Consider the following 24,844-nt stretch of genomic DNA (forward strand, 5'->3'; position numbering starts at 1 on the left):
GTCGCATTTTGTAATATTTGCATTGTTTTCTTTTTATTATACGGATTATTTTCTCATCCAATTTTTTTGAGGCGACACTGTCTCCCTTGCCTCCTCGGAGGAAACGCCCCTGATACAGTCCCATTAAACAAAAATCTCTTTGGAAGCCCCTTCTTGTTGCAGTTGCAAGATGTAATATCCAAATAATATGAAATTACACTGCAAATGCTGCAAAATAAACACATAAGGTACATAATACATTGCAAAAGAGACAAAAACATGCCACGATCAGGATCAGATTTCTTAATTTATTTCACATTGTCTATGTAGCTGATTTATTCCTACATAGCTCAACTGGAGGCCCCAGGCAGTCTGGGGCCCCAGTGGCCCAGTCCACAATCCACCGCATCAGCTGAACGCACAAAAAGGACCATGTATGAAAGGCTCTATCGTTTTTATAAATAGTTGCACATGAAAATCGCAGAAAGCAGTAAAACCCGAAAATATTGTGGCTAAGTCTGCACGAGCTCCGATCAGGTAGGACTTCGGAGGAAGGAGAGCGTGGCTTGAAATCACCAGTGCACGCGGCAACGGAGCCTGGTCACCTGTGGAAACGCAGCCGGCTTTAGGACCCAGCGTGCGCGATTTTCCTCTCCAGCTGCTGCGGCGATGAGGGAAGATCGCGAGGAGAAACCCAAAATTCACAGTGTTAAATCCTCCACTGAATCATACTATTGGACGGCAACGAAAACAACAGGCACAGACACTTCCTCTTGCATTTGGATGAATACGTCAAGTTCAGATGCATAGGAAAACAGTTTGGGGCCGTTAAGGTAAGGCGGCGCGATTCCATGCGATTAATAACAAAGGCGCTATACTGGCGAGCGAGGGGGCATTAAAGGGGGCATTGCACAACGCAATGGAGGGCGACAGTCAACTCTCTAAACTTTGCACTTGTACATGAGTGCATCAAAGTCCTAACATCCTGTCATGACGAGATCTAACTATCTGAAACGGTTGGATGTATCAATACAGTGCAAAGACAACATGCGGTAACATTTGAAAATATATGGATAATGTTGTGTCCTGAACTGACCGCACGCGATCACAAGAGCCAATGTCATTATGTGCGTTAAGGCCTACGAAAGTGATGCATCGCGCAAATGCTCGTTAATTCACGGTGAAATAAGTTTGGATATCTTTTGCATCCCTTCAACCTGCCCACTTCATGTGCTCTCTCCCACCCTTGCGACATTACCTCAGTCATGCAGTGGAGCATGCACCGGCCAGACACCTAAGTTTGCACTGTTGCACGGCCTTTCTGTTGTCATTTCCCGTGCCAGTTCTTTTAAATTGTATTTTGAAACTAAGTTGTAAATGTTGCCCAAGACGTGACGCTCATTTGCAGCCACTGCAGGCCTGTTTAAAGCAGCTAATGCTGGCAATTTGACACTAATCAAGTCAAACTTTTAGGAATCTCTCAGTCTCCTTACAGTTAAGGTGATAATGTGTCAGCCTGCAGATAGATAGATAGATAGATAGATGCGGTCACGTGTAGAGGAGCATGTGTGGCACGTTCGACTTGTTTGCGATATTTTAGCTTTTAAAAATGCAATTAGTCCTCGTTGCAGTGAGTGCGTCCGTCTGAAATGATTGTCTTCTGTTGCAGTCACAATTAATACCCTGTATTTTTACGACAACATCAGTGTTAGAGCCTCGAGAAGACGTGATGCTCGCAGCGCAGTCTACGGGGTCAGTTTGCATTGGAGCAGTTATGACAAAAATAGGTCATCGGCCCAAAAATGTTAAAACTCACATCTGTTTATGTTGATGTTTTTAAGGAGGGACAAAACGGGAAATTTGTGCGACCTCATCATGATGATGATGCAGTGTCATTTTTCTTTCGGAATTAAAGCCTGTTTATTCTTACGCTAATCATCAAAAGCATGAGCGTCCCCTAACTTAACAGAACTACAAAGAACTGTATGCTGTCAATGTCTAATCTTGTGCTTTTCTGCTCAGTAAGACTTCATCTGAAGAAATGGCTGTGACTGACTGCAGGGACAGTGACACTGATTTGGTTTTGAGACAGGGGAGTAGCCATCATTTCAGAAGTGAGGGGGACAGAAATGTTGGGTGCAATACCAGTTTTTATCTGACTTTTCTCTAATTGATAGATTTTCTTTCTTTTTTTAATCTCATCTCTTGCTTTTTTAAATTTAAAATCAATTTGCTTTTAATAAGAAATCAAATACAGTGCTGAACAATATCTAATATTTTGCTCTATATTTTTATGACACTTTTATGATTGGTTTATGTACTACAAACACTTGTGCATTAAGTCCTCATGGATTTTATGCAATGTTAAAAGAAAAATATCACAGAATAAGGCAGAAAATACAGTACCTATTAAAAGTTTGGAAACATTAATTGGACAATTGAAATAGGCCTATGTCTCTTCTGCTCACCAAGGCTGGATTTATTTAATCAAAAAATGCAGTAAAAACAGTAATGTGAAATAGTATTACAAAGCTGAATTTTCAGCATCATCACTCCAGTCTTCAGTGTCACATGATCCTTCAGAAATCATTCTAATAAGCTGAATTGCTGCTCAAGAAACATTTCTGATTATTATAAATGTTGAAAACAGTTGTGCTGCTTCATATTTTTGAGGAAACCATGATACCATTCAGAGAGATATTAATACTTTCATTCATTAAGGATGCATTAAATTGATCAAAGTGACAGTGACAATAAATGCAAATAAATGCTGTTAATTGAACTTTCTATTCATAAAAAAATATATCATGGTTTCCACAAGCAAATCAGCATATTAGAATGATTTCTGAAGGATCATGTGAGTAATGATGCTGGAAAATTCAATTTTGCATCACAGGAATAAATTACATTTTAAAGTACATTCACATAGAAAACAGCTATTTTAATTTGTAATAATATTTCGCAATATTACTGTTTTTACTGTAGCCTATTTTTTTATTAAATAAATGCAGCCTAGGCAGGCATAAGAGACTTCTTTCAAAAAAAGTAAAAAGGTTGTCAAAAAATAGCATTGCATTATTCATATACTTTATTGTCAATAAGATGGCTTGAAAAAACACATAAACCATATCTTGTCGCAATCGTGTGTTTGTCTTCGCGTTTCATCAGTCAAAACGTTTCTGCATTTTATTCAGCGGCTGCTAGAGGGAATAACTGAATTACTCCTATGAAACCGTTTTGGACATTCGAGAGAGCGCCCTCTGGCTTCCAGTATGAATGAAACATATATTACAGGAGAGTGAGCGCTCCATAATGTTTACATCGCCTCATTTTAGTTAAGAATAAAACGACAGGTCATGCAAAAAGTGCGGGGGATGAATTTACGTTTCTACGCCCATGTTTTGAGATATTAATTATAATACTGTGGTTGTTGAGCATGAGCATGTGAGTTATAGACAAGATCAGCCTAAAACTGAAGTTGAAGTTGGTGGACAACAAATAATGAAGACTCTAAGTTAATGATACTTCAACCTGTTGGAAAGCTGTTATTGTTTTGTTTGGTTGTGCAAAATTGTGGTAGCCTATATAACTTGTGTTGCAGGTTCAAAAGATTTATATTGTGAATAAGCTGTTTTTCGAATATTATAATGTTGAATATAGCAGGAAAAAGGTTGTTAGGATGTAATAAAGATTGTTTGGCTGACATGTTTACAATGCACAGTGGCTGAGGCTGAAAAGTAAGGGTTGCTTGTTAAATCCGAGATCAAAGAAGTCTGTGAATGGCTACTGAACAGCTGATGGACCTGATTCAGCTATCATCATGCCCATTGTCTTGTCTTGATAGGAGAAAGATAACCTCAGATTGTTTGTGTCTCGCCGCTGAAAAAGTGACTGATTATTTCAAGATAAGAATGACAGGCAGAGAAAAATCTCTTAAATTCAGCTAATTTAGTGAGAACAGACTGTATAGATGCACAGGAGAATGATATGTTTGCATTATTAGTAGTCATTGACTATACATATCATTCTCCTGTGCATCTATACAGTCTGTAGTCATCATATCCTTACAGAGCTTGTGTTTTTAGTCATTAGGGAAAAAATGTGACCAGTTTTCTTGTTTTCAAAAACTAAAACATGAATTTGTAAAGAATTGCTTAATAATGAATTAAATCTTGAATTGCTCGTGTTTGAATGTCAAAACAGACCGAAAGCAAGGCCATTGTAATAAGCTGCACCAAATCTAATGGTGTTATGTCAAGGTCTCGTTTGCATTAAATACTCAAACAAAAAAAACGTTGTACTCTTTGATCTTACAGTGACATGATTTAGCCTTCAAATGAGGGAAATTGTTCAGAAATAACAATAACATTTGCTCAACAGCAACCGGAGAGTAACCTAGTAACAGTCCAGCACAAAGTGAAGCTCCAGTGATATTTTGTAACAGCTGATGCTAATTGTCACCTGGCAAAAAAACAAAAAAACAAACAAAAAAAGAATAAATAAAATGTGAAGGTCAGTGGTGGGCTTTTTTTTTTTTTTTTTTTTAGAAGTTAAGAAGGCTGAATCCACCTGAGGATCCCAGTTTTTAAGATTCCTGTTCACCAAATAAAAGAGATTTAGTTAGGCCTCATGATGGTGTTTTAATTGAACTTGTGTGCATGTATTGCGCAGCATGTTGTAACAAAGACGATAATGTTTCTTCATTTAGGCAGAAAATATAAATAAACACGTCTCGCCCCATCAGCGCGCACCTTCATGTGCATCCACTATTGATGATCGTTCCCTGGGTGTCCTGTAGCAGACATCGGTCTCGTGGCTCTACTGAAATAGTTCGAGACCCAGCAGGGTTTTTATTAATTCCGCTGCAATGTTTGTCTCAACTCTTTTTTGTGTGCCGGCCCACGTGTGCGAATTTGAACACGAGATTATACCAATATGCACGTGCTACTCGGCGACCCTCGCGTGTTGCGTCCGAGAGCAACGGTTTAATTGAGAGAGAGGGTGTATTTTCACTTTGTTGCTCGGGTAGGGTTTGCAGTTTAGCGCACCGTTGCGATCCCCTTTCCCCTTGAGCGGCTGGATTCTCGCGGTGCATGCTGGGACCTGCAGTCCTCGCTCCTCCCTTCTCAGGGCGAACGCGGTCAGGGCGTGGATGTCGGAGCACTACAACTCCCACACGAGCTCGGCTCCATCTGCCCCTCTCTCTCTCCCACCAGACCAGAGACAGAGAGATACGGTACGAACCCCCCCGGACTTTCAGAACCGAAAATCGTCGAGATTAGTGAACTGCGAGCGACAAGAACGGAAGACCGGATTAAAGCCATTATCTTGATGCGCAAACATCTTCCAAATGTCGGTCAAACGGGTTGGTGCACGTTTGTACAATCTGACATCGTTATTTGGCTCGCTAATTGCCTTTTGGAATTATTCGGGGTTGTATAGACGAAGGAGTCGGTTCTGGGGCTGTGGCATGTCATAACACTTTGATTGTTGGAGCTGCTTCGCTATGGAAACATTTCGTGTCGTACGGTGGCAGAGTAATGCAGACCGAGTTGTTAGAGGGGAGACTTCGCTGCGCAGGGATCTGAAAATCGCTCCTTCAGTTTCGTACACCTTGCTCCGTACTAAATAACGCTCTCCCCGCGTGTCACGCAGCACAAGTGACGATAATAATAAGGAGCGTATGGAAAACTCGGTGACCCTATTAGTTTTCAAACACTCTTCGAGGGCAATGTGGAGAGGGACAGCCAAAGTACGATGGTTCCTCGTGAAGGAGATATCATCCAACCTAAATGTGCGCGTGACATTTCTGTGCCCGTGTATTTTGTGTCGAGTTCTAATTCAGACGTCATAGCTCGGCTCGCGCTTAGCGAAAAACCAACGGTCACTTTTATAGTTTGACAGGATTCGGCCAGTACGGACGCGTCGGTTAGTTTGGCTACATTGTGGCCACACGGACTATGTTCGGCTTTCGTTTCTTTCTCCGAAGGAAAACGTCTATTTCGGCTAATCCCCGCTCGCGGGACCTACATTTTGTTGTTTTTGTGTTTAAACATCGGCGTTATTTATCTCTGACTCCCATTTCAGCACGCGAGGCGCTTCGTGTCACCTGAGAGTCTCTTGTATTGTGTGATACGGTTTTTTAGTAGCTCCAGCTAGAACGAGCGAGTGGGTTGGTCAGAGAAACAAACATTTCGGTCTGTTTTAGGACGATGCTCTGTCCTAATATTAAGCTTGCTGTGGATACGTGACATTGGCTGGTCATCGACTGCTTTTCTGCATCATCCTTTGTGCATAATAAGCTCCGGGCTGCGGAGCTCCGACAGACTGACCGGGAGACCGCGAGTGTGCTGAGCTCCAGTCTAGAGAGGAGAGACGATGCTTATTTCCTCGTCTCCGTTTATCATTACACTGGTAACCCCATTCAAAAGAACGAGGGCTGAAGAAAAACACGGGCTCCCACTTCCACCGATCCTGCGTTTTCAATAATTGAGATGCCTCAAGATGAAAAATGTCTGAACGAAAATGATCGGTTCTATCTTTAGCAGCAGATATAATCGCGTGTATAACACATCATAAACTTTCCAATCATCAGACTTTCGCTAAAGGCCTATACGGCTTGGTTATGCCATACAGACACTTTTAAGTGTACCGACATCAGTTGGATCTCATTTTAAGTCAGAAAGATGAGCAGTTCACATTTTAAGACATCTGTCACCTGTTTCGTCAACGTGGTGCTGCTGCGCTCACCTGCATTCTGATGCGAGTTTACGGTGTTTATGTTTGCATATGGAACTCCAGGTGCTTAGATTTGGTTATTTGTGATGGTTATGTGTTCGCTGTGATTTTACTAAGTAATATTCAGTCATATTCATGTCGTTTTCTTTCAATTAAGAACATAACCTCGAGAGATAGATCGGGAAGATTTCGTCTCGAATGCAACAATGTGTAACTTCAATTCGAGTTCAGAGCATTCGGTTTGATTCCCACCTGGATGAAATTACAGAAAATACCAGGAAATATTAAAAATGGATATTTCTAGGCAAAGCATAGTCATTACAATGAGTAAAAGTCATGGACATTTGTATAGTGAGTTTTACGTTTTTCCATTTTATGCTCTGCTTTTTATTGTATTGCTTATATATTAAGTAAAACCAGAATTTACAAATAATTCTGATCATTTAAAACGATTTATTTGAAAAGCCATTATCTGGCATAGAAATTGAAATTTAAAATTAGTTAAAAATCCATATTCACTAATTATGCATAACTGAAAAGGTTACGGAAATGAATTTGTCAAAAAGTGTGGGAACCTTGTATATTGATTTGATCTGTTGGAGTCAAGGCCCTACACATGGCATTATTGGAATTAGATTAAATCACAGCTTGACCACCTCATTATAAGTAAACATTTTAGTAATGCACACTCTGTGACTGTGGACATGAGATGCTTCGCCTTTATCTAATGCCTGTAAAGAGTAAAGCGCCTGTGTTAGGCACAGCATCACATTAATGGTTGCTCTGTTCTGTCTGCACTGTTGATGTTGTCTTGATCTACTGCAGTTTGTCCCACTGAGGTAATGAGGCAGTAAAACCAGCATCAACTATTGCATGGCCCTGCATCCTTTATCCTCAACCCCTGGCATTTGTGGCCTGTCGTGCACTTGACCATTCACCTCCATTGCTCTGTGTGAGGGTTTGGGATCTGATGTTGGGTGCTTTGCTTCTTTAAAAAGGGGGGGATTGGAGTATGCAGGCTTTGACCACATGCAATGTGCGTTAAGAGGATGTTGTTGCAGTAACAACTGTCCCTTCAGCTTTGGGAGCTGAGGTTTTTGCTCTTCTCAGTTTTAACTGAGTTTTTGGTGTTTAGGTACTCTCTTGAAATTGACTTGCTCACAATCTCAGAGAGAGTCATGGGTCAAACTCAGTGTTTCGTCTCACAGTTTTGTCTCTCCTACAGCAAAAGATGACCATGCATTTGCATACATAAAAAATGTAAATTGCTGAAATACAGAGATCATTGTATTCTTTTCAGATCTGTTATTTAAATCTGAACGCTTTAAGTATGATATCTATTCCTACTCAAGCCATGGTCTGAAGGAAATTGTGACATCTTGACTAAGGAAACCTCTGTTACTCACAGGAAGTTTCCTGCCTGTCTCGTATCACTGACTGTAACAAGAGAAGTGATGTTGTGGCCTCATGGTTAGAGTGTCATTTTTGTCAGATTACAGGGAAAGAGACCTAAAACATGCAAACGTTCTCATCAATCATAATTAAAGCCTCTCCATGTCCATCTTTTGTTAAAATTCTAGACATTTTGAGTGGAGTTGGTTTGATTTTTATTTCTGACAAATGAGAAAGATGACTAGAAATATTTCATATTACTCAAAATTATATGAAAGTTCTTGAAAGTAATGTGCATGATACATATAGTTCTGCACTACCAATAGGGTTGATCAGTTGTAAGAATGTTTGGTGAAAGTATAAATATCTAAACCATTTTTTTAATGAATGTTCTAACAAGATTTTAGCTGCCTCAGTTCGAATGCCTCTTTGCAATGTGAAATGTAGAGAGTGCAGTGATCTATATTTTACATTTGATTTAGTTAATGAGGTCTGAGTTGACCTTGGCTGAACTACACATTTATCTTATGCAATCAATTATAGGTATATTAAAAAAAATAATGAAGTGAAAAATCAACAGCGTGGCTTAGCTATACTTTTTGTTTGATGAAGCAAATCTGAATCTTGTTATCACAAATATTAACATCCATTGAAAGGGGTTAGTATGATGTCCAATAGCAGATTATTGACTGATCAATGAATGATTTTCTTTATTTTAAAAAGATTTAAGGCTATGAATGTTTTTAAAAATCAATTTTTTAATGTTCCAAATTGTATTGTAACTTTTCATTTGAAATAATTCTACATGCTCAATTTGTGCATTTTTTTTAAAAGCTTTTTTATTATCTAATTCTACTACAGAGCTGCAAACTACCCAGAGGAGAATCCCATAAAGAGTCACTTGTCCACACACACTGAGTAATGTGTTGAGAAAACGCCTATGCAGGTAATGTATATTTCATTGTTATAGTCTATGTTTCTTTCATGATTTTTTTCACTTTCCCCCTAAGTCAAACTAAGTCAAAAGTTCCCTGTTTCTCTGCTCAGGTGGATCCCTCACCAATGAATGTAGGGGATGGAGGGACGGTGAGCAGAGAGAGCAGTGCCCCTACCCACATGTCTGAGAGCATGGTGGGGAATCCACAGCAGACACTGCCTCTTGAACTTAGAGGTGACGTACCTCAAAGTCAGCAGAACAAGCTGAGGGCGACTACAGACTGTAAAACGCCCGACGTCTGCTCAGAAGCCAGCAATTCAAATCATTGTCCCCAAATCCAACCCTCCCAACCCCACAGCAATGTGTTTAGCACGGACCCTGTGAGCACACCGTTGCCTGATCGGACTGAGGTTTCCAAAGGCAAGGTTGACAGTGCTGCCATCTACTCCACTCACCAGTGGCCTTGTGGTAAAAAGGTCACCGCAGAGGACCCTGTGAACTCTGTTCACTCTAGTATAAACCTAAACAAGAAGACTAATGCACCAGCACCCACCCAGCCTGTGATAAGCGTTCCTTTAGGGTTCCAGTGCTCTACGCTTTTTAAACCCGGCCAGCCTGTTGCTTTCCTTCCCTCCTCCAATTTTTCTTCTCCTCTCTGTAAGATCACATTGCCACCAGGGTTAGGTCAGATTGCAGCACTGAGAGAAGCCACTGCTAGCCAGTTTCAAAAGGACTGCCCAGCACAAAGCTCTTGTTCAAGCACGACACCTATGCTCAAAACATACCCGTATCACTTTTCCGTGGGGAGAGGACCCGGTGCTGAGAAGAAGACTCAGTCTTCAGGATCCAAAGTCAGGTGTGACTCTTTGTCCAAGGGCTTTCAAGGTGGATCTGAGCATAAAGCCACAATGTCTTCTGTAGCAGCCCCAGCTCTAGCCCTTCCAGTACAGCAAGCCACACAGGGCTCGGCTCCGCCAACCCATTTCACCATTTCTCCCACTGCTGCCATCTGCTGCAACCCAGCTCTGGCAAATATCACCACTCAAAGTCGGCTGCTTAGCCTTGTAGAAAAAGGTTCGACGTACCGAGGTGCTGAAAAGACCTCGTTAGCATATCTGAAACCAAAAACTCTGTCCACTCCAGAGGATCATAATGTTTCCTGCCCCGTTGAGTCAAGAGATGTGCCCCTTGATCTGTCTGCAAAGTCCAAGCGACAAAAAAACATTAAAGATATTCAGAACCCATCAGTGGCCACGGAACATCATTCTGCGGACTCTCATCAGAAAAACATTGCTGGTTCTAAAAAAGTTAATTCTGCTTTTGGGTCATCCAGTACATATGACACCCAGAGAAATGGTGCAACACAGAAATCATCTTCAAAACTAACTAATCACCATGCTTTGGAACCCAACGCATCCTGGGTCAAAGGCTCATCTCCTGGTTCCTTGAATAATCTCCCTGGTACATATGTAGGAGTGGCAAGCCCCATTTTAGCATCTACTTTACGTAGCAAAGATGGAAAAAGTGCTGCTTTTGTTGAAGACCTTCAGACATTTGCCAAACAGGAAACCATCTCCATCATTGACCAAGGAGAACAGCTGGTTTGTAGAGAGAGGAAAGCACCATTTGCTATTAAAAGTGCTCAGCATAATAAAGGTGGCAAGCTCTCGACAGGTACTCAACAAGGTTTTTTATCCACCCAGTTATGTACTACAGCAAATTCACAGCCCCACCGGAAGTCAGTTGGTGGAAAAGAAGGGACCCTGTTTACACCTCCAGTTAAATCCTTGTGGCAACCACCTTGTGTTCTTTCCCAAGGATCATCTCTGCAGAAGAGGCCAAGTCAGACTCAGGCCCCCAAGACTAAGAGCTCCCTGGGTTCTGATAGAGTCCTGTTCCATAACTCTCATTTAAGCCCAACTAAAGTAGAGGATGAAAAGTGGGAGAAGGCCAAATCCCCCCTGTCCAACCTGGAGTCAATAGTGAAGCAGAAAACTCTTGAGACCAATGCGCTTACTGGTGAGAACTACTGTAATCTGTCTTGTGTGGGATCCAAGAGGCCTGAGGTAGCCAGCGTGCAGAACAGGTGTCAGGACTCCACGTTGCAGCAGACTCTTACAACTGGTTCTCCTCCGTTCAAGGCCATAGAAGGACAGGTCACGAATTCAGACAGAACCTCTCCACAAACAGATGCTACAGCAGCTCTAAGCAGACTGGAGATCACAACCGTTCCTGTGCCCAAGGATAAGGGACGAGAGAAACAGGCAAAACAGACAGAAAATCTAGTGTCTGATGGTAGACAAAAAAATAAATCTAGTACCCCTAGTAAAAGGAGTGCTCCCAGTGTTAAAGGAGAATGGATGGAAAGGAAACTGGCTCAACAGTTAGAGGATGAGACGGCTAAAGAGGAAAAGGCATCAGAGAGGAAGGCTTCTTCCCATGTTAAGGTAGAAGCAATAGCCTTTTCCCACCTTCAGAGCCAGACTGTAGAAGCAGAAGGAGAGGCAAAAATGAATGGATCCAAAGAGGAGATACCTTCCAAAGGCAAAATATCTGCCACCAAACAGAAGAACCTGAAAAAGCCTGCCAAGGAGAAGACACCTTCTGAAGTGCAAAAAGAGACTATGACAGTAACTAAAAAGCAAAAAAATAAAGACAGAGCATCAGTCAAGCAAGGCACATACCATAAAAAGGTAAGCTTTATTTTACTCTGAACATTTAGTGGTTCATTTTTATTATAGTGTGTGTAATATATCACCAACTATTCCATAAACCATGACTGATTACATTAAAATTCCCCTTAAAGGGATAGTTCACCAAAAAAAGAAAATTCTGTCATCATTTACTCACCCTCAGGTTGTTCTAAAAGTGTATATATTTTTTTTCTTCTGCTGAACACAAAAGAAGATATTTTGAAGAATGCTGGTAACCAAACAGTTGATGGGCCCCATTCCCATTGACTGCCATAGTATTTTTTTTCCATACTATAGAAAACACTATTTCATATTGTTATATTATGTATTCTATACTATTATCCATATTTGATACCCATATTATATACCCATATTCTTCAAAATATCATATTTTGTGTTCAGCAGAAGAAAGAAATTCATATAGGTTTGGAACAACTTGAGGGTGTGTAAATGATGACAAAATTTTCATTTTTGGGTGAACTATCCCTTTAATTCAGTCAAGGGGTGGGAGTATGACCAAAATCTGATATCACAGCTAGGGCTGGGCAAAAAAATTGTTTTTTCAAAGAATCGTTTTTAAACTGTGGTCGATTCGATATCGATTCTCAAAAGCCACGAATCGAACATTAAACATAATATCTGATTGATGTTAATCTTGTTGCTAGTCTTCTCCACTAGATGTCATCCTCTTATTTACCTTGCATGACAGCAGAGACCCTGTCATTCATTCAGTTCTTAACATTGCAGATGCAGGTATGCCTTTCAACGTGAAAGACCTTCCAAACAGACAGTTGAAGGAACTGTCACTGTCTTGATTGGGACAGTTTATAATTTGCACACGTTTTCAAGCCTTGCCAATTTAAGCATTTAAGAGAACTTGCGTGCTGTGTGAGAAGTTTTGTGTGTGCAAACAAAAAGCTGCGCTTCTCAGACAGTATAATAAAATAAATTTTCTTTCCTGCATTGGCAAGTATCCTAGTAAACATAGTCGGTTATGGCTTAAGTGAAAGACAACGCATGTGTATCAGAATATTGGATCCGTGCATTAGTCTTAAAGTGACAGCAGCCTAATATTCCTGCTGCTGTCTGTGTTTTTAATGTTAAAAGGTCCCATGACATGCTACTTTTTGGATGCTTTTATATAGGCCTAAGTGGTCCCTAGGACTGTATCTGAAGTCTCTTTCCCGAAATTCAGCCTTGGTGCAGAATTTCAGCCACTATGAGCCAGTCCAACAATGAGATTTCCTCAGGACGTGCCATTTCTGGGTCTGTAGCTTTAAATGCTAATGAGGAAGTGAGAGGCGGGGCAAGGTGGAGGGTGGGTGTGGCCTTAACCAGCTTGCGGCCACTGTACCATGCGTTAATGTTGACAGTGGATGTATCGCAATGGCTCGTAGACACGCAGTCGTTCAAGCTTTCAGTTTGACCCAGAATCTGATCCGGATGGAGAAGCACCGGATGAAGAAGTTGCAACTCAGCGGCTACAGCAGGACGTCTCCGAATGGTTAGTTTAAAACATTGTGTCAGGATACGGTACTTTAGTTGGTTTATGTTGCTCTGATTTGCTATCGTATATATTTATATATATAATTATCAGCTATAAACACTAACCAGCGCAACTAAATTAGTCAGACCTCTGCCATTATTACAAATACCTTATCGGATAGGTGCCATTGTGGAAAATGTGCTACCATGCCAACATCATTTATTTGTTTACATATTTTATATTTCATATATCTTAAAGGTTCTTACAATCTTTCTTATTACAATTACATCAAGCTCTGCAATCAGGAAATATAGATATCGCGTGCAGAACGGTTATCCAAACAACAAAGAAATGTACAACACTGGCATTACAGTGTGTGTATTCATTTCACACACATACTTGATGCTATCTTCCTTTACATTAGCGACAGTAACTGGGCTGTATTGGCCCACGTTTAGGAAACAGTGGTCAGTGAAATGTGTGGCGCAGACATACAAAACTATGGGAAGTTGTATCGGCGCATTACCAGAGAAAATAAAATTAACCCACTGTTTCTTCATGGGCTCGGATGAAGGAACTAAAAAAATACTTTGGTGTTCATTTGTACATCCAGACACCGAGCAACTGCCATGATTCGCTTGTTTGCAAGCCATGATGTCTCTCGAGGAAAAAAATATTGTGCTCGAATCTCACGGTAGTAGCTCATTTTCTCATGGGCGGGCAAAGCAGAGAAAGGGGAGGTAACCTTTCCCCGTATGACAACATATAGGGAAGATTCCAGATTGGGCCGTCTGAGCTTTCATTTTCTCAAAGGCGAAGCAAAATACCCAGGGCTCGGTTTACACTCATCGCCTTTTCGAGCCACTGGGGGACCATATGCAGGCTAGGGTAACTCATAATTATGTTAAAAAACCTCTTAAAGTGAAATTCTCATGCCATGGGACCTTTAATCAAACTACAAAAGACAAAGAAATCACTCAATGCACTTTACTGAATAACTTTGTGGAAATGGAACCATTGATTCGCAAACGGTGTAAATGAAAAACAACTTTCATTAACATTTGAGTTCAAAAGAAAAGACTTTAATGCGAAAGCTAATATTAAACTTATTGATTTGATTGTAAATTATGATTGGATTAGCCACATATTTGAACTTACTGTAGATATCATTATGCCCCTCAGTTTGCATTGAAATGTTTGCATTGAAATGTAGAGAATGTGAGTAGATTTGATTTTAAAAAATGTAATTGTTAAATGGATAGTTCACCCCAAAATGAAAATTATCCCATGATTTACTCACCCTCAAGCCATCCTAGGTGTATATGACTGTCTTCTTTCAGACAAACTCAATCAGAGATGTATTTAAAAATATCATGGCTTTCCAAGCTTTATATTGGTAGTGAATCCATCCATCATAAATATAATCCATATGGCTCCAGGGGGTTAATAAAGGATTTTGTAAGAAAAATATCCATATTTAAAATGTTATAAAGTAAAATGACTTCCGCCAGATGACTGTACGCATACTGCGCAAGTTGACTTGCACCAAATGAGTAACCCGTCACACGATGTATGACACAGGATGTAGGAGTAGCGTAAGCTTGGAAGCTTGGAAGAGCCAGGATATTTTTAAATATATCTCAGATTGTGTTTGTCTGAAAGAAGATAGTCATATACACCTAGGATGGCTTGAGGGTGTGTAAATCATGGAATAATTTTCATTTTTGGGTGAACTATCCCTTTATTAGTTTGATAATGCAACATTTACTTTTGGCCCATGGCCCTTAGTCAAGTTATATTTTTGACCCTTCGTAGTAAAAAATTTAGTCACCTCTGCTTTAAAGGACTGTTTTGGGTTTAAAATAAGTTAGTCTGTATTGACAAATTCCTTTTGATTTGTCAGTTTTATTTTAAGGCCTGTTCATACCAAGGTTAACAACTATAACAATAAAGACATAGTTCTAAAAATCATTCTAAATATAAAATAATAGCAGAGTTCACACCACAACTATAATGACAACAGCAAAGAGAAAAAACAATATCATTGGAATCACTTTCAGAGCTGATTAAAACACTGACAGATAATCAGAATCCATTCTGCTTTAAGAGCGCAAACATTTAAAGTGACAGATGACAAAACTTCAGTGTGCGCTTATAATAAACAGAACAATATTGTCTGCTGGTGTGAACGCTAATATAGTTATTGTTATAGTTATCTTTGTAGTTATTGTTCTTGGTGTAAAGGGGCCTTTAGAGTTGACAAGACATCCTTAAAGGATTTTAAAACAGAAATAGCTTATAGTTTTGTTAATTATAAGAGTTTATATTAATTGTTCTGTTTTTCATTTGAGCTGTCTAAATGGTCATTTTAGTACTGGTGGTGTTATTCTCATTATGAGTTACCAATGTTATTCTTATGGGTGTTTTTTCCCCATGTAGACAGTTTAGTAAACAATTTTATCATACTAGTTTAATGTTAACACACATAATATTAAAGTTTCAACCCAAATCTTGTTTTCCCTAAAATTTAGATCACACAATTCGGCTAAATCACAGAACATTTTTGGGGGGAATTCTGGAGGGAAATTAAAATAGTTAACATGAGATTATTGAGGGAGTAGCCTAGTGACGTGTGTTCTGCTGTGCAAATGAGCTGCATGAGTCTAAGCCCTGTGAAAGCACTTGGTGAGAGATGATGGCATTACTATTATGAGCCAGTGATGCGTTTATAGACAATTAGATTTTCCTGTGAAATTTTTGCTTTGTTTAAATAGCCATTAATCTAAATTACAAATATGCATGTGTTATTAACAGACTAAATGCTGTGTTATGATTTTTTGAACACATTGTGTTGTACTTCATCAGAAGAAAGATGCATTGCCTGGAGTGGGAAAAAGTGTGCTGAAAGATGGAACAGGCGCAGCCCCCAAAGTAGGGGGAAAGACTCGCAAAGGGAAAATCTGTCCAGCTAATATGGAGCAGTCTGACTCAAATAAAATAGGTACTGACCCAGCTCGTAGTTAAAGGGTAGTTTAACAGTAGGACACCCTGTCATCTTTTACTCACCCTTATGTTGTTCCATACCTATCTTTTGTATTAAAAGAAAAATATATTTTTATGCAGGTATTTTTCTTACAGTGATGGGTCATAGTGACCCTGGCTGTTAAGAGACAAAAGAGACTAGAAAAGAATGAAAAAAGCACCATCTGGATCAGCTAGATCATTTACAAAAACCAGCTCAAAAGAACGATTAATTTTTTTGTAATTTTTCAAAGCTTAACAGCTGTGGTCACTATAAACCTGTATGGAAAAGACCTGTTTAAAAGATTCCACCACAATATAACAACATACAGTTTTGAATTGACAAAAGAGTGAGTAAGAAATGAAAATTTTGGGGTGGTTTAGTCCAACAAGATCTTTTTCTTTTTCTTTCTTTTTTTTTTTTTTTCATACTAAGGAAAATGGAATGGTTTTTCTCATGGGTTGTCTGAATTGTCACCAGTGTTTATCACAGATTCAGAGAGCAGACCATGCAGAAGTCCTCAGGTTGATAGAGATTCGGGCTCTCTTAGCAGTCCGGGCTGGCCTAGTAAAGAATCAGACTCCCAGGAGGAGGCCTCTCCACGGCTGAGGCGAGGGCGCAGACGGACTGATGAAGCGTTGCTCCGAGACTGGAGCTTCGCTACTCCACCTACTCCTCCCCCTCTCGATCCCCCCTCTACACCACCCCCTACCCCACCACCCCCTGTACCAGTCCGCCGGCCGCGCGGCAGGCCTCGAATCAATCCTCTGCCTGAGGAGGTGGATGCGGACAAGGACAGGCCCACTGAGGGTGGAGACACCTCTTCAATAAAGAAAAGGAAACGCTGCAAGAATCGTAAATATCAGAACGGTGAATACATCACAGAGAAGGATAAGGTGGCAGATGGAGAAGAGAAGCTGGGCGTAGAAGATGGTAAGGCCACTATTGAGTAAAGATGTCTGAGGCTTGATGAACGTTTTGCTGAGAACGTCATTCTGTAATTTCATTGATATTTAGTTCATGGGCTACTGATGAGGGTAGAATAATTAAAATAAATGTCCTGTTGGGGACCAATATCTAGCACAATTTAAACTTTCAAAAAAAAAAAACCTTTTAGTTACAATTAACTGTTTATGAGTACGAAGATGTTAGTGAATTTCACGTACTGGAAATGGGATAAAATACCGGTAGGAGTGTCTAGTGTCTGAATGTGGGTGTTGCCAAAGGTCTGAAGGCCAAATTATGTCTGTGAATTTCAAATTTACCTGACGACCTCAGGAAAAATAATAGTCCTGTTTGAATAGAGCTGAGGTAGGTGTGTCTTGGTTATTTAGCATAAGTTTACTTTTGATAATTTTTTATAATTGAAATTTTTAATGAAATATTGGAATGTTTATAAATGACTTAACCTTTTGTCATTATTTTCTTTTTTAATTTATGTGCCTGCGTAATATTTAATAAAAATACCTTACCCTTCCCCTTGCAATGACATCTCTGCTCTGATGATGTGTTCACCAGCGCGAGGGCGGGAGAATAACCTCTACCCCCCAGCAACCTGTCACTCACAGGAGATCGCAGCAATAGCAAATGACAATGATCCAATCAATTCCAACAAAATCAAGTCCCGCCCTACTTTTTTTTTCTCATTCGAGAAGCCGTTTCACTTGGATATACATCACAATATGAGAAGAAAAGATGATCGCAACTTCCATTTCATGTCGACTTCAATGGAATTATCTGTCTTTGTCTATGCTGTTTTAGGAATGATGTAATAAAAAGTTTAATGCTGAAATGTCAGTCTATGCCATTGTAGATGAGAAGATGGGTGTGTACCCTTGTCTCAGTGCCACACTGACCAGCGAAGTGCCCAGTCCAGACATCAGCCCTAGGCGGACCCTGTTCACACGTTCGGGCTTGACACGACCTCAAGAGAGTCCTCCTTCTACACATCCTAATGACAAGCCCTCAGGGAAGAGGAAGTTCAAAAGTAAACACTTATGTGACACAGACGAGCCGAAAAAGGTTAGATGAAGCATCTTATCAAACTTTCAAGCATTTTTAAACTAGAGCACTTAAAGTGAAAATTGTGATATCAAGAGATTTTTTTTTTTGCTTGCAAAGGTATATATATACCTATTTTCAATTAGTCTTATACTGCCTCCTAGTGGCATTTTGAGTCACTGTAAAGCACTTTCTTACAGCAGCTGTTTTTATTGGGACCATGTAACAGTTGTCCTCTCCTCAATGTCACATCCCTCATGCATGACTCTCTTTGTCTTTATGTCTTTGTTTCAGCTCAAGACTAAGAAAGGCAGCTTGGGTAAACGCACAGGGCCCTCATGCCAGAAGAGGATGGTCCAGCCGCCAAGAAAACCCCAACTCTTTCTTATTCTTCTCCCAAGCAGTCAAACTCACCACTGTCTGGTAAAAAAGGAATAGCTGGGAAATCAGGAATCCCTGAATCTACTCCAAGCCGTCCAGTGCCTCCAGAAGTCCGTCGATTGATTGTGAATAAGAATGCAGGAGAGACGCTGTTACAGAGAGCTGCTAGATTAGGTTACCAGGTAAAGCAACCATTTTAGTTGTTAGCTGACTTTGTAATGCTTATCATTTAAATATATTAATATTTATATAAATGTACAAAAAAGTTCTATGATCTTAAAAAGTTAATCCAGTGTGATTTCAATTCATTATATTAAATTCATAATAACTACATTTATATTAACTTCTGAAATAAATTCCTAAACATTTTTGTCAGCTGATTCCGAACCCCCTAACCTAAATTATTTACCCTAAATACCTCTTAGATTAGTTCATATTCCAGTAATGTAACAACATAATCACATGTTGGCTGTTCACTGATGTCGGTTAATGGTCACATGACATGCAGGTAAACACATTTACCTTTATTTTGATTTTACATTTTTATGATTTAATTCACCATTAGCTTTTCATCAGTTCACAAACCCCTTGCAGGTCCCTCATAAAACACAGTTTTGGAAACCTTTATGTAAATAATTTGATTAACAGCCCTACAAATATGAATGTTGGATCAATTGCTCATTATTTATATAAATGTTTATTTTTAGGATGTGGTTTTATATTGCTTGGAAAAGGATGTGCGAGAGGTGAACCGTCGTGACAACGCGGGTTACACGGCACTGCATGAGGCCTGTGCACGTGGCTGGACGCACATTGTTGAAGTGCTGCTGAAGCACGGCGCAGATGTTAACTGCAGCGCACAGGATGGAACACGGTGAGCAGCAGGTTACAGTCAGGATATGATAGGATGATACAAACAGAATCAGCGGTTTATTTATTACTTAAAATATTCATTAAAAGTAATTACTGCCACTGAAAGGCACCAAATCCAGTTTAGCCCAATAAACAGCTTTGGGCTACTGCTTTTTTAATTGTATAATGACAATTTTGAGCTAGGTAGCTAATGGGCCACTTTGGATTTGGGAGATGTATTTTTAGAATCAGATTCTACAAACTATTATATTGTCCACCCACAGCTACAATGTGTCCAACAAACTTGGTCCAATTACCATACTGTATGAAACTATTCTCCCTCCTACCATTTCCTGTATGAGATTTGCCATGTCTGAGTTTGCTTTTTCATCATTCCAGCCCATCTGCAGTAAAAATAAACTCGGTTTTAGATGGGGAATTCAGTAAACTATTTACTGACTTGTCTTTCAAACTTTGTAGTCCAATTCATGATGCTGTAGCAGCTGATAATCTGGCGGCAGTCTGGATGCTGTTAAATCATGGGGCAGATCCCACACTGGCAACATACTCTGGTCAGACCGCAGTTAAATTAGCCCAGAGTCCCGGGATGAAAACTTTCCTCAAAGGTAAAATGGCTTCATTTAAAAAAAAAAAAAAAAAAAAAAAAAGCAAATGATCACTAAAATCAATCTGGAACATTAGATTTAACAGTCTTCGTGTTTGTTTATCCAGAGTACTTCACTGATTTAGAGGGACGAACAGACCAAGATCCTAGTCTACAGTGGGATTTCTACAGTAGCTCTGTATTTGGTAAGAAATTGAAGTTAAATACACTACTGTTCAAACTTTTATTTTTTATATATATGAAGAAACGAATACTTTTATTCGGCAATTTAGATTATTGGGATTTTTTTTTTATTGCAAATAAATGCTTTTCTTTTGAACAGTCTGTTCATCAAAGAACCTGAAAAAATGTATCATGGTTTCCACAAAAATATTGAGCAGCACTGTTTTCAACAATGATTATAATAAGAAATGATTTCTGAAGGATCACGTGACGCTAAAGACTAGAGTAATGCTGATGCTGGAAATTCAGCTTTGCCATCACAGAAATAAATTATGAAAAATGTGAAAATTATATAAAATATAAAATGGAAAACATTGAACTCCATTAAATTGTGATAATTTTTCACAATATTAATATTTTTACTGTATTTTTGATCAAATAAATGCAGCGTTGGTGAACATAAGAGACTTCGTTCAAAAATGTTTTTAAAAATCGTACTGAATTTTTGAATGGTAATGTGAAGTAGAGTTAGCTACAGACCACCTGTGACTAGCTTTTATTTAACTTTTTATTTATTTATTTAAATCGCAAAAATATATTTTTTGTTACATATTACCATCAGCAAAAAAATGTGAGTAAAAATGCATTTGAAAAATTAACATTAATTTGGCTCAGCCTGACAATCATATTTTGCGCCATGTTTTGAGAATGATTTTGCTTCAACAGAATGTCCAACAATATGCTTTTTTTATTAGAGACCTATGTATAATGCAGAATCTTAAAAATTTCTTATTCATATTATATCACACCAATTTTTTAAGAAAACAATTCTGTAATTTTAGTTTTTAAATTAACTTTTGGATCCCAGATTTTTTCTCAGACCTCACTGTATTTAATTTTTTAATCATCTTTCCTCCAAATTGTTCAATGATGGTGGTGTAACAAATAAGCACAATGGATTGTCCAAGTTTACCCTAATTCAAGCTGGAAATGAGTATTCCAAGTATTCAGTGACATAGCTGCCCACTAGAGGGTAGCAGAAGCACTGTAAACACTCTGGTGAGGTCTTGTGACTAGAGCTTGACTTTTGTCTCTATTTGTTACAAACTTGTACAGAGACAGAACAGGAACCTTGCTGGGACTTCCTGTTGTCACAGCCTGAGGAAGAAGGCGGGGACAACTTGAGCGAGCAGGTGAAGGAGAGAGACGCCGATACTGACTGTCTTCTGTTCGAGTTTTCCTCTGAGCCCCTTCTACCCTGCTACCATGTCCAAGTATCACTAACGCAGGGGTGAGTGGCAGCGTAAACACTTTTTAAAACATGATCATGACAACACCTAATCTATTTGTTTCCTCTCCGCAGTTTTTGTAACTGGTTCTTGCTGGCAGACGTGCTGAAGCGGCTAAAGATGTCGGCGCGCATTTTCCGGGCTCGATACCCTCAGTTCGAGGTGGCCAGCATCACTCAGGCAGAGCTATGGAAGCAGATCTCCATCAGTCAAACGTGCACCGCTCCGGAAGAGCTCCAGCCGGGCGACGATGAAGACGGAGAGGAGAAGGTGGAGCTGGTGCGCTGCGTGCCAGAGTTACAGGGACTGCTAGGCTCCACCATACAAATCCTTCAAGAAGATGAGGATGACAATTCAGGGGTCAACACCAGACCCTGCAGTCGATAGCGACTCCTGCCCTACATCTCCTGCTCTACAGCCGTAGGATCTGAACAGGGAGCAGCGAGGTGCCGTCCGCAGTCGCGAGGTCCATTGCTACCGATGGCCTGTTACCAGTACCAGCACTTTGTATGTTCAGAATCAGCCAGAAAGGTCCTATTTCCTCACAGACACTCTTCTCACAGATGCCCTGAGTAATGAAAGAGGCCCTAGGGAGCGACTTTTCCATGCCCTCACCCCAGGGAGAAAGGCTGGGGATGGACTCCACTGGGAAGCAACTTTCAGGTTCCTTCTGTAGGGGTTTGTTTTTCAGTATTCAATAAATCTTTTTTTTTTTTTTTTTTTTAAATAAACCTATATGTATAAGTAAATATATATGTATATCTTGACATCAGGGTGAACGCAACTGGTTGTAACTTATCATTAACATGTTTTTATGTTTGTTCGTTATTGACTGTCCTTTAGAAGGAGTGGTAATCCAAGTCTTTTTTTATCTTGGTAAACTAAATGTGTGTAGCTAAGAGGCTTACGTCAAGCTAACAGCGGCAGGAATGCCTTTGGGCCAGATGGTTCCTGTGTAAAACCATCGAGCCTCTCTCGGCTCCCAGAAGCCCCCTAACCTACAGCATATGTTCCTCACCCCGGCCCTCCTTACCTCAGCACCACTGCAGCTCTGCCAGGATCATTACACCTTCTCTTTATTTCGTTTGTATCGTAGCAGGCATGGGATTGTGTTCCTGTGACATCCAACGTCGCTTCGTTTTTGCTTTGGGAACCGGCAGGTTGATGAGCTGTTGGTTTTATCCACTGATAATTATTTTAAGATATCAGCAGAATCAGCTGATATCAACCTTGACAGTTAAGTGTTAAAAAAAAAAAAAAAAAAACGAGCCTGTGGATTTTTTTTTTTTTTAAGGTTTTTCTAGAGCCGTTTTTCTAGATTCCGTCTTGAACTGCTTCTCCAGTGCTTCTGGAAGGGGTCCTCTCCGAGGTTTTCCTGGTGTACCAGATTCCAGCGTGCTTTGTTGCGCGTGGTGTGTTTTATTTACACTGATTGTTGTTTGTGCTTAATTTAATAGTCATTAATATATTTGACTTTTTTGTGTATCAGACAAATGATATATGAAAATTGCTTTGTATGGTTGGTGCTTTATTTGACAATGTACAAATAATGATCCCTTTATCCTGAGGTTGTTTTGTTTTCCCACACTGCGAACAGTATTTTAACAGGCTAAAGTACAGTTTTATTGTACTGGTGCTAAGCTAGATTTTGTGTTGACAATCAATGAAGTTTTGTTTGAACTGAAACCAATAAATATTTAAATGAAGAGACAGAGATGTAAAGATAGAGTTTAGTTTCACTACTTATGGAAATACAGCGAGACATGAAGAAAGTACTTGGTTTTGATTGAAGAAGGCATATTGCTTCAGTGATCTCTGTTCAAAGAGGAGAGCTGTTTATTTGATTCTTTTTTTAAAGAAATCAACCAGAATAAAGCATGATTGTCAAGTCTTGTTTGTGATTTGCTGCGTGTTTGTAACTGGATAGGGTGAAATTTCCACGCTTACTCATATAGTAAACCCACTGTAACACCTGTGACTTACTGCTTTTATAGAAGGGTTGAAACAGCAATATGATTAAAGATGGTAAAGTTATTTATTAATAAATTATTAATAAAAATCACAAGTGATAATCAGCTTTTTACATTTAGAAGCAAGGCAACTTCTATATTAATGCAGTCATAAAAAGGTTTTACCCACACTATATAGAAAATTATGTCGCCAACATTTAAAATGTCACTTAATAATTTTGTAAAAGAACATATCGATATTGAAATATGTCATCTTCATTACTCAAAGAAAATATTTAAGTACAACATAATAAAATTTGAAAGCGGAGCCCGTAGAGTCTCAGTCGTCCTCTACACTGCCCTCAAGGGGGCACTAGATACTAACAACATTACTTCATCTGCGATAAATGAGGGGAATCAAAGTGCACTTGTAGGCTAAAATTCAATTTTAATTGATTTCGTTTAATTAAATTATTTAAATTATTAAATGAACATGAAACATTAACATAACGCGATATACACTACATTTTTGGTGAATTTTTTTTAGAAATTATTTTTTATTATGCATGGATGCATTAAATAGATTAAAAGTGATAGTAAAGACATTTATAATGCTATAAAATATTTATATTTCAAATCAAAAACACATTTGAATTCTTTGTATCATCAAAGAATCATGGTTTCCGCAAAAATGTCAAACAGCACAACTGTTTTCAGCATTGATAATAATAATAATAAATGTTTCTTGAGCACCAAAGCAGCATTTAATTTCTGAAGGATCATGTGACACTGAAGACTGGAGTAATGGCTGATGAAAATTCAGCTTTGCCATCACAGAAATAAATTACATTTTAAAATAGGCTAGGCTATATTATAAACAGCTATTTTAAATTGTAAAAGGCTAATATTCACAATATTTTACTGTATTTGTACTGTAGTTTTACTGTATTTTTGATTACATAAATGCAGCCTTTGTGAGCAAAAGAGATTTCTTTCAAAAACAAAGGAACAATTTTACCTATACCACAATCGTTTAAACAGTAGGCTAGTGTACACTTGGTTGTATCACTACATTCATCCAGTTCAAAGGTTAGGAGGGCAGTTCGCTGCGGTAAAAGGTCAGTCAAAGTAGGTGATGGAGGTTTTTGGAGGAAGGGACAATCAGTTTGTTGAGAAACTAGTGCTCTGTAGTGCTCATGGGGAAAGAGACGAGACAGCATTTAGAAATGAGAGTTGTCTGCGTAGACTGTGGCCTCAGGAGACCGCCTTATGCTGAGGAACAAGTCAGATAATTCCTGACTCAGGCTTTTTCTGCAGCAGGGACACATGCCTTACTGT

The 24,844-nt window shown here is 39.3% G+C and overlaps 1 protein-coding gene across 1 annotated transcript; it reads left to right on the forward strand.

The window, feature by feature from the left end:
* Positions 1–5,362: 5,362 nt before the first annotated feature.
* On the forward strand, positions 5,363–23,450 carry bcorl1 (BCL6 corepressor-like 1). The gene is given in 13 exon segments (XM_048176106.1): positions 5,363–6,780; positions 8,971–9,055; positions 9,157–11,739; positions 16,091–16,226; positions 16,728–17,180; positions 18,061–18,269; positions 18,543–18,582; positions 18,585–18,811; positions 19,337–19,503; positions 19,962–20,107; positions 20,214–20,291; positions 21,385–21,559; positions 21,632–23,450. Coding segments are annotated over 12 exon segments (4,533 nt in total). The 5' UTR covers positions 5,363–6,780; positions 8,971–9,049; the 3' UTR covers positions 21,945–23,450.
* Positions 23,451–24,844: the final 1,394 nt, after the last annotated feature.

The sequence above is a fragment of the Megalobrama amblycephala genome, linkage group LG23 (genome assembly GCF_018812025.1).
Source record: "Megalobrama amblycephala isolate DHTTF-2021 linkage group LG23, ASM1881202v1, whole genome shotgun sequence".
Lineage (NCBI taxonomy): Eukaryota > Metazoa > Chordata > Actinopteri > Cypriniformes > Xenocyprididae > Megalobrama > Megalobrama amblycephala.